Raw genomic sequence first — 11,507 nt, 5'->3', positions numbered from 1 at the left:
AACTCGTTTTTTTCCATTTTTCTTAACGAACAATTTTTTTTTAATTGGTTATAAAAACACGTAAACTCAGAAGATGTGGACTGTGACTGCACCATATATCTATTCGGGAGTGGTGCTCACTGAAAACAGATGATTTGGAGCGATTCGCGCGCAATCTGTTGGTCATTCTAAGGACTTATTGAACTACCCTCGTATTATGTACAAAGTGTGTCATTCAATATTATAAGTTTATTCTCCTGTCCCCACCTAGAGAAAAAAGACTCCGCCACTTCTGTTTAGTATCTTTCAATTTATACCTGTAAATTATTGAGAATTTGAATAAAAACATTCAAAAGTTTCACTTTGAGTGCTCTAATTTGCAGCTCAGTTTTTATTATTTTAAATGAAAAAATCTTTATCTTTAGAGTTCAAGCGACCGGGTATTTTTTTCTTTAATTAACCCTCAAACGGTATACTCCATCCCAGCATACGTAAACTGTGCACTGGGGCGAATTGATTTGTTAATATTGCAATAAAGTTGCAATGTTAATATTAATTATTTAATATATTGAACAAATAATAAACACTAGCACATATCACACATATTTAACATATATCTTTAATATATGTGGGGACAATCCGCTGCAGCTGAGTTTGCGTAAATGGGAACAAAATGAAAAAACTTTGGGTGCGAACTCGCACCAATGTACCGTTTGAGGTTTAAAAAGGCCATACTGTACAAAAAAATGTTACATAGCCGAATTAATGATTTTGTTTAACAAAAGCAATAATTGCAGATATTAGAAGATGTGCCGGCAAGCACAGCCGTTCAGCAATTGTCTCGAGAAGGATTATCACTTCTTTACCGAGGAGTTTTGCCACCTCTCTGCCAAAAAACTCTCTCTCTTAGTATAATGTTTAGTGTTTACGAAGGCAGCAAAGAGAGAATCACACTCCTCACGGGAAGACCCCTTTTGGCAAAAATAATCGCGTCGAATGTTGCCGGAGCTACTGAAGCGATCCTGATGCCTCTCGAGAGAGTTCAGTCTTTATTGCAAGATTGGCGATACAACAGCAAATTCAAAAACACGCCCCACGCTTTCAAGTTTTTGCTATCGAGGTATGGAGTTAAAGAGTGTTATCGCGGTTTCGTTCCAATAATTTACAGAAACGGCCTCTCGAACCTCACCTTTTTCACGCTTCGAGACAAATCAAAAGAGATGATGGGTGGGAAAGAATCTTTTCTAAAAAACTTTATCAGTGGCGCTCTGAGCGGCGCATTGACGAGCACTCTTTTCTATCCCCTGAATGTCATCAAAATCCACATGCAGACTAAAGTAGGTGGAAATTTCGATAAAATTTCGGTGGCTTTACGCGAATTATACATAGCGAGGGACAGAAGCATAATTAATTTCTATAAAGGAGTGCATTTAAATTATATGAGATCGTTCATCAGCTGGGGCGTGATAAATGCCTCTTACGACTTCTTGAAGAAAATTGTATTTTGACGATACGAACTCTCTAGGTAATCTGTTTTATATTTTATATTTTATATTGACATTTGCTTCAACTGTAAATTGTATGTTAATTTTAATATTATAATTGTAAATGTAACTTACAGTCGTAGAGTTTTATTGATTTTGTCTGACCCGAGAGAAAAAGTTGTTATTTTTTATACAATATTTTGTGATTGTCGCATAGTAAGTAAATGATTCGTTTAGATAATTTTATTCGATTGATTTGGTATGAAAGAGTATTGATCGTATAATAAACGTTCTAGGAAATGAAGTTCATGTATTTTTTATTGTATAGAACTGCTGTTTTAGAAGAGAATATTTATTATTTACACCTAATTTTTGGAAATTCTGCAAAAGAAACAAATTACTTGTAGTAACTGTGCAGAAATTTAATATGAGGCCTCCAGTCTATGCACCAGAACGGCCGGAATGAGGCGTTGACCAATCAGAAACGTTCCGCGGAAATAGTGTCATTCTCGTACCGAACTCAAACGGAAAGTTCGAAATTTTTAAGTTCGCGCCAAAAGACGTTTCGTTTATTTCCTAAGTTCTCAAACACATGAACCGGAAAGACCGGAACACCAATCACAGAGCACCTTCGGCCAGATGAAATAGTGCCTTCTTGTTAAAGGTGCTCTGTGATTAGTGTTCCGGTCATTCCGGTTCATGTGTTTGACAACTTTGGAAATGAACGGAAAGCCTTTTGACGCGAACTTAAAAATTTCGAACACTTCGGCTGAGTTCGACGTGAGAATGAAAATTTTTCCGTGGAACGTGTCTGATTGGTCAACGCCTCATTCCAGCCATTCCAAGATCCGGCCGTTCTGGTGACTGTACTGGAGGCCTGAATTTTATTTTATGGGCCAAAAAAAACCGGGTGAGTGAAAAACGAACCTGGCCAACTACAATTTAAAGAAAGTGTGGGATTTAACAACAAAAATAATTGGTTAAATTCAGGGAATTTCTATAATTTTAATAACTTTCGAACAGAATAAATTTTAAAGTTTTCAATTTGTATTTTCTTTATTCCATTTAACAAAGATTCTTGTTAAAAAGTATTACAACTTTATGGTTCTAGTGTTTGAATATTAATGGTTAGGAAAAAAATTGGCCAGGGAAATATTAGGGAATTTTTAAAATGAAGATTTACAGTATTCCTGAAATTCCTGAAAAAGTCATCCTTCTTGGTTAAAAATTCAACTGTTTTGTTGGAAATTCGTCTATTTGGATTGAAAATTCAACTACTTTCGCAGAAAATTTGTTTTTTGATTAAGAATCATATTTTGCTGTTAAAAGGTCAACTGAAATCTTTTTAATTACAAAATTCACCTATTTTAATAGAAATTGCATCTTTCTTGGGTAAAAATGCAACTTTTTGGTTGAAAATTCAATATTTTTTAAAAAAGTTTACCCACTTAGATTAAAAATTCAAATATTTTCGTAGAAAATGTACTTTTTCAATTAAATTCGTATTTTGATGTTGAAAAGTCAACTGAAATATTCTTGGGATGAAAATTCCACTTTTTTTTCATTTGTCTTTTTAATGCAAAAACTTATCTACTATAGTAGAGATTGCATCTTTCTTAGAAAAATGTAGCTGTTTGGTGTAAGATTCTATTATTTTGTTAAATTCATTTTTTTTTGGTTAATGCTTTAACTCTTTTTGTTGAAAATTCGTGTTTTGGGGTTGAAAATTCAAGTATCTTCGTAGGAAAATTACTGTTTATTTAAAACGCATATTTGGATAAAAATGCAAATGTCTGGTTGAAAATTCGTTTTTTTTTTGTTTAAAATTAAAGTATATTAATGCAAATTTAAATATTTTTTCGAAAATTTAATAATTTATTTAAAAAGTCAGTAATATTCGTAATAAATTTACTTCTTGTTTAAAATTAATATGTTTATGTTGAAAAGTTAAATTAAAATCTTTTTTTGATGAAAATTCAAATAATATTCTTTGAAAATTTGTCTTTTTGATTTGAAAATTTATATCTTTCAATAGAAATTTCATCTCTGTTGGATAAAAATGCAACTTTTTGGTTTAAAATTAATCATCTTTGCGTGAGGATTCAACTATTTTGTTTGGAAATTTTGGTAAACCGTTAAATCACTATATTCAGAAATAATTTCGTGTTGAAAATTCATATTTTTAGTTGAAAACTAATTTTTTTGGTTAAATGTTGGACTATTTTGTTGAACAATTAAAAAAAATTGATAATTCAATTACGTGGATAAAAGATGAACTACTTTGTTGAAAATTTCTGTTTTTGAATATGTCACATTTTCTGGTTGAAAACTTTTTTTTCTTTCGTGAAAGAAAAACCTTTATTTGTTGAAAATTCGTCTTTCTGGTTTTAAAATTCATCTTTTTAGGTTGAAAGTCCAACTATTTTGTTGAATATTTATTTTGTTGAAAATTCTAGTACTTTGCTAAAAAAATCATATTTTATGAAAGAAAATTAATTTTTTTGCTAAAAATAAATAAATAAATTTGATAATGTTAAATTTGTGTCTGAAATATTTTTTTATTCCTTGTATAAAAAATCCTATGTTAAAAAGACTATACAAGATTAGAATTCTGGTATTTGAATATTAATGGCCAGAGAAAATGAGAAAAAATGTTTTCCAAATTTAAAACGATTTGTAGTGGTACTCCGGGGCCATGCCGAAAGTCGAAAAATTGAATAGATTTATTTTTCTAACATGTACAGATAGAAGGAGAGGCCCGATAGATTTTCGACTTAGAAACGGCCCCAAAATCCCGCGGTTAATGAGCATTCTATGTAACTAGGTATTTCATGGTGTGACGTCAGGTCGCAAGATGTCTGCACGTAGAGTTCTGAGCCGGTTATATTACTTTGAGAATGGTAACGAGAATGAGAATATAACAGAGAAATAAATTCTCTGAGAATTTATGAGAGTTTAAGAATTTATTTTATGGCAAATTTGATTGGTTGATCGTAACCCGGAATGACCGGAACACTAATCATAGAGCACCTTTGACAAGAAGGCACTTTTTCGTCTTGTCAAAGGTGTTCAGTGATTGGTGTTTCGGTCATTCCGGCTTATGTGTTTGACTCCGCCTTTCGGCGCGAACTGAGAAATGTTGAACACTTCGGCCAAAGATATTATAAAGGTAGATGCGGTGCGGGCTTAATTAGCCGCGATAAATGTAGATAGCGCGTCCGGCGAAAATTGTCAGTTCCCCTCTACCCACCGCAATCCGTATATAGCACCCATATTTCAGTAGGCCCCTCGATATGCACTTATCGTAACTTAACTCAAACATGAACCATTTAAATTGAAAGTAAATTCCCAATTAAAACTTTTGTCACATTTATAACGTTGAAAAACATGGTTACTTTATTAAATGCCAGAGATAAAAGGCCATGCGTATTTTTTATTTCAGTTTCATATATTTTTCTTCTAATTTTCAAATTATTTCTTCTAATTTATATTCTTTTATAGGTTATAATTTTTTCACTCTAATATTATATTTTCATTCAAACTGATAAAACTTTAAGTGAAATATCTATATATAGTTCTTTGATATTATTTAGTTTTTTTTTCTTTTTGTGGTCTGCTATTTCTATGGATTTTTCATACTATTCGTCTAATCAAGTTCTCGTATGTATTTTCCAATTTCTTAATTATTATATATTCTAACATTCTTAGAAAAATATAATTATAATTCCAAGTAGCAGGAAAATTGTTCTTTCGATTTTTAGATGTTAAGACGGCAGTTATAAGCCAGATTACGTTTCGCATTGGCAACAAAAATTAGACAAACAGAATTTCACTGGCGCATTCATAAAATATATCATGTTCCATAAAATATATTTTTAAATAAACTGTAAAATATTATAATTGATACAGCTTGCTTGAAATACTTACGTAAGTTATATGGTATACGTTTTAAAATGCAAATAATTTAAATTTTATCGTAAAAGTTTTGTAAAATTCGAAAAAATTGCCTCAAAATCTTCCAGATTTTCTTTTACAATTTTATCAATCTTTTAAAATGTTTTGAAATATTTTTAGGTCTGAAAAATCTCGAATAATACAATTTCCGACCCTGTGAACTTCCTGAAATTATAAAATGCCGAAATCTGAAAATCCCGAATTTAAAAATTCCAGAATAATAAAATTCTGGACAGTTTACAATATTATTGAACTTGATAATTCTCTAATAATAAAATTCCAGACCGAATGCTGTCCAATTGCAAAACATACAAACTAAAAAATTCCCGAATTGTAGCAATTGAGAAAATAATGTTTTAATTAATATTACTTATTTATTAAAAATACAATAATCAAATATTTTAATTATATAAACTTTGTTTAATGTTTAATTTTTTAAATTATTGTTTTAATTTAAAATAAAAATAATCGTATACAAACGTTATGCAAAAATAAATTCAAAAACACGTGCGCTTCAAACAAAACAAAATTTGTGGGATTCAATTCAGCACTGATTGATAGCGAATTTTTATTTTATTTTCTTTTTTGCGAACTTTTTTGTAAGTTAAAAAGAATACAATGCACTTTTTCAACAACAACAAAATTCTGTCGAGAATTCTCAAATTCAGTATTATTACAAATTGTCCAGAATTGCGAGAATTTTTACAGTGGTGGGAATTTTATTTTTCGGAAGAAGCAACTGAAAAATACCGAAAAATAAAATTCCCGACACTGTAAAATTCGTAAATTGCAAAATTCCTGAATATTAAAATTCAGGAAATTATAAAAATGCCGAAATATAAAACTTTCGAATTGAAAAGTTGACGAAAAATAAAATTCCCGAGAGTTAGGATGCAGTCTCATGAAGATAGATTAGTAGAATAGTGGAACAGTTTTGACCAATGATGTACCTGCACAAGCTCTCGCAGTCTCCTCATTCGTCTAAACTGTTCCCCTACTACACTATAATATTGCCATGGGGGTAGGTATTCCTTTGCCCAAAATTTCATTTTACCATAAAACTTATTTTACCGAAAAAATTACTAGATGGCTAAACGCTTTTGAAACAATTGATAGATAGGTTTCTGCTTGCGAATTTTGTATTGCTCTATAAATCAAATTGACGTTGGGTGGCGTTTTGTAATAAATATTTAATCTTCTTTTACTAATACACAGAAGAAGAGTTTTGGACAATAGAAACAATAATCTTGTTCTAAAAAAGGCTTTTACTTTTATTTCGTAGATTGAAATGTACACAAATTTTAACAATATTAGAATATTACTATCCAGAAATCCACCAAGAATCGATCAGGGAGGAGCAAAGTATTGACTTGCCCCCCTCTCAAATCGAATGATCAAATTTATCAGGTTGTTTTAGTTTCTCAAAAAATCTGCCTAAAATATTTTGGAAATAATGTATCTCTCTGTGAAATATTAATAATCTATCCGAAATATTTGTGAAATATTTTTAAAAGTTTATAAATATTTGCTAATATGTTTCAAATTATTCAAATCTTTGGGAAAGCATTGAAATCTTAATGAAATCTTTTACATCTATCCGGAATCTTTATGAAATATTTAAAATATTTGAAATATTTGGGAATTAATTGAAATCTTTTTAAAATCTTTTTAAAAATTGTAATTTTTGCAATCTTTAAAAATCATTAGTCTATGAAATCCTTTATATCTATCGAAAATCTTTGCGTTTGTGAAATCCCTGCGAAATATTTTAATCTTTGGAAAATCATTGAAATCTTTATAAAATATTTTTAAAATTTTTGAAATATTTGTATATTTTGTAAATTGTTGAAATCTTTAGGAAATTATTGGAGCCTTTGTGAAATCTTTCGAAAATCATTAAAATCCTTTTAAAATATTTAAAAAATTTTAAGAATATTTGATAATATTTGTGAAATTGTTTAAATCTTTGCGCGACATTTGAAATCTTCGAAATATTTCTGAAACATTTGTGAAATTATTGAAATCTTTGGGAATCATTTATGCCTTTGCGAAATTTTTGAATCTATTGGAAATCTCTGTGACATCTTTGAAATCTTTTCGAAATATTCGAAATCCTTCAAATGTCTTAAAAATATTTTTGAATTACTTGGTATGTTTTGGAAATTGTTTAAATCTTTGCGAAATATTCCAAATGTTTGGGAAATCATTGAGTTCTTTTTGAAATCTGGAAATCTTTGAAATATTTTTGAAACATTTGTGAAATTATTGATATCTTTGAAATATTGTTGAAATGTTTGGTCATATTCGTAAAAATGATTGAAATCTTTATGAAGTCTTTTGAAAATCATTTAAGTCTTGGTGACATCTTTTTAATCCATCCAAAATCTTTGCGAAATTTTTTTTAACTTTTGAAAATCATTCTAATCTTTGTGAAATCTTTTTGAAATATTTAATAAATATTTGAAATAATTTTGAAATATTTGGTAATATTTGTAAAATTATTGAAATCTTTGGGGAATCATTGATGTATTTGTAAAATATTTTAATTCTATTCCAAATCTTTTCGAAATATGTGAAACCTTTTATACCTTTGGGAAATCATTGAAATCTTTCGGAAATCCTTGGAAACATTTGCGAAGAAACCTTTGAAAATTTTTTGAAATATTTAATAATATTTGTTAAATTATTTAAATCCTTGGGAAATCATTGATGTCTTTGTAAAATATTTTAAATTTATCAAAAATGCAATTTTTTTAAGCACATTGAAATATTTCCGAAAGATTTGAAAACAGGGGAATATTTGAGAAACCAACATCTTATTATTTTTCAGTCATATGAATATTCATTTTTCATTGCTGAATAATAATTTACACGATTTAATTTAAGTCAAAATCAAAACGAGATTCTAAAGATCTGTAACCATAGAAATTGTATATTTTACAATAGAAAATTAATTATATAGATAATTTTTTATTTCAACATTGTCTTATATTTATTAGTATTTCTTATTCAGGTATTCACTTATCAGTTGCCTAGTTTTCAAAGTTGTCTCTCGAATTTAAAAGTCGAAGCAAATGTAAATGTCAAAGAATTCTCATAAACGCCATCAAACGTCTGTTTGTATAATGATTTTCACTGAATTCCCCATCGGGATCCCCTCTGTGATTTATGTCTACACCGTCCTTAAATATAGTGATTTTTTCGGCATGACTTTTAGGGAAAATGAAATTTCGGACAACTGAATGCCTACCCTCCATGAGACTGCGCCCTAAGATATTACTGAATTCGAAAATTCCCCACAGAAAATTTCTGAATTTAAACAATAGAAAAAAATTGTTGTTCATTAAAGACTATTTATTTATTTAAAATACCATAATCGAATATTTGTATCAGATACATTTTTTTAATGTTTAAAGTTTAAAAAATTATGTTTTGAAATTAAAAAAACAATGATTAAAAAATATGTATATTACTGCATGAAAAATTTTATTTGATAATGTACATAGTATTAAAAAAAATTTTAACAATTATTATTCTTTTAAATTTAAACAATAATTTAATAAAATTATTTATTTATTGTATTTTTAATAAATAAATAATATTGATCGAAAATTCTATTCTTCATGTTTAAATTCGGGAACTCCATAATTCGGGGATTTTTTACTTTGGACATTTTCAGTCTGAAATTTTGCAATTCGGTCGTCAGAGATTTCATTTTTGGTGATTTTTCATTCATCGCTTTCGGAATTTTTTCAGTGGTCTCATACTTTTATACCTCCTCTTAAAATGATGTCATTTTTCAAAATAAAAAGTCAACATTTAATTTTGAAACCATCAAAGGTATTAATTTTCTTTTAAATCATTTCAAATCTTTTTAAATGATTTTTGAAATTTTTCGGAACTTTTAAATATCTTTTAAAGGGATTCTAATTTTTTCTAACATTTTTGTAAAATCCGGCATACAAAATTGTTTCAAGAGCTTCCAGATTTTTTTGCAATGTTGTAAATATTTTGTAATATTTTTCAACATTCTCTTTGAGTTATGGACTTTTTCGAAATAAAAAATTATTTTAAATCTTCCTAGAAATCTTAAAAAAAAGTCTTTTTAATCTTTCAAAATTCTTGAGCTCAATTTTTTTCTTTAATTTGAAACATTCAAAAACGTAGAGGCTATTCGATTTTTTTTTAAATTAAACATTTTTCAACTATTCTTTGAAAATCAAAATACAATACTTTTACTCTCAAATTACAAATAACAAAGTAGAAAAATTATAATTGTAACAATCAAAGTTTAAATTTATCACTCTGAATTGGTGACAATTAATTTTTTACTTGTTTACTATTGAAAATTGATGTTTTTTATTCAATTTCCAAATTGAATATGTTAAAAATGGAATAATTTATATTGACTCAATCGATCGTTTACACGTGTGTCACTATTTTCAATTTTTTACTACGTTCAATTTTGAAATTCACTTTCTTTTCGCGATTTTTCCTGTTAACGAGTCTGGCCCCATTCAGAACAACTTTTTTTTAAATAATAATTTTCGGTTCTAACATTCGCGGCAATCATTTTATTCTTTAATATATTTTCTATAAATCTTGTTGATAATTTTTTATTTTAAGAAATGTATGTAAAAATTATGATATTTTTCTTTTTCTTTAATAAAATTGTTGCAATGAAAGCGTTTCGAAGAGTTTCTTTTGAATGTTTCGAGGAAAAAATGAATACTTATAGGTCGGCTAAGGTTTTTTTTTTTAATTTCGCTTACGTCTAATTTTTGCCGGCTGTTTTTACTATAGTACAATTCAGGTTCGTATCTTTGGGTGAAGAAATCCGTTCTATAGTTTGACAAAATAATCTTTATAAATCAATATTTTGCACAGAAAATGACCCTTAGTGACCTTTAATTATAATTTTATAAATATGAAAAACCCAGATTTCAATGTTTTCTATGAAAAACACAATAAATGAGTGACATAACGAAAAGCGGAAACAATAAGAGTCAATTTATCCAGGAACAAGCACTTTGAACAAAACTGACCTTGAGCGAACATTAAATATATATTTTTTAAAGTTGACCAAAATCAGGCGCTATATTTTTTTAAAAAATTGGTGAGGATGCCAAATTATCAAAATAATAAATTAATAAAAGATGTTCATTTCTCTTTTTGTAACTTTATACGATTTTACTTTCTAACTAAATAATTTGAAATGTTTCAATCTGAAATTATCGAACAATTTCAATTCAATCATTCGTACATATTTAAATACCTTTAAATTTCGAATTATTCAATATACTGAAGACTACAAATTTAAAATGTCTTAACTATTAAAACTTTATATATTTTTGGAATTGCTGCTCTGTAGACTAAATACAAATTATTCTTTTATTAAGAAATTATAACCAAAAGCGTTTAAAAAAGTTTTCAAATGAGTTTTAAAAAGCTTAAAAACAGGTCAGAGGTTTTAATGGTTTAATATATATAATAGAACTGCTTCAAATTTGAAACAAGTCTACTTTTTCATGTTTGATCTACAATTACTCAGTTTTAAAAGTTATAAATTACAATTGTAAAAATTAAAAAATAAATTTTAATTAATTTATATTTAAAACCAAATAAATTTGCATACTTCAATTTGAATACATTGAATTTACAATTTTTACCTTTTCACGTTGTAGCAATTTCGAATCCCAGAATAAGTTATTTTTGGCGTAACCTATAACTTATAACGAAAATTGTGAAATTTCAAACAATAAGCCTGTATGCTGAAAATGAGGTAAATTTTAACGTTAAAATTTGAGTTTTGAAACTGAAGGCTGAAAAATTTTAAAATTTTACAATTAGTGTTTTGTAAATTGTATTGGTATCTTAAAAGAGAATAATTAGTTTTTAAATTTTCGGACGTTTTTCTTTTTTACTACCTAGAGGTCAAAAAAGTCTCCCCAATTTTTTTTTGCATTTTAATCACTTATTTCTTGAGAGATATTCCTATTTAATTTACTCCCGTTTATCAGTGACTGAAATGCATTAAGAAAAAATCGCCAAGACCCAAGGATCAAAGTTGGATGTAAAGCGAATTTTTAA

At 28.0% G+C, this 11,507-nt stretch overlaps 1 protein-coding gene across 1 annotated transcript in view; it reads left to right on the top strand.

The window, feature by feature from the left end:
* Positions 1 to 1,768, top strand: part of LOC117166865 (solute carrier family 25 member 51) — a 16,277-nt gene extending 14,509 nt beyond the window's left edge. Inside the window, exon 3 of the mRNA XM_033351245.1 lies at positions 777 to 1,768. Within this exon, the coding sequence (XP_033207136.1) occupies positions 777 to 1,487 (711 nt within the window). The 3' untranslated portion in view covers positions 1,488 to 1,768. The remainder of the gene's footprint in view (positions 1 to 776) is intronic.
* Positions 1,769 to 11,507: the final 9,739 nt, after the last annotated feature.

This window comes from Belonocnema kinseyi, chromosome 2, assembly GCF_010883055.1.
Source record: "Belonocnema kinseyi isolate 2016_QV_RU_SX_M_011 chromosome 2, B_treatae_v1, whole genome shotgun sequence".
NCBI classification, from domain to species: domain Eukaryota; kingdom Metazoa; phylum Arthropoda; class Insecta; order Hymenoptera; family Cynipidae; genus Belonocnema; species Belonocnema kinseyi.
Note: the sequence above shows the minus strand (reverse complement) of the source record. Positions and strands in the feature narration are given on the sequence as shown.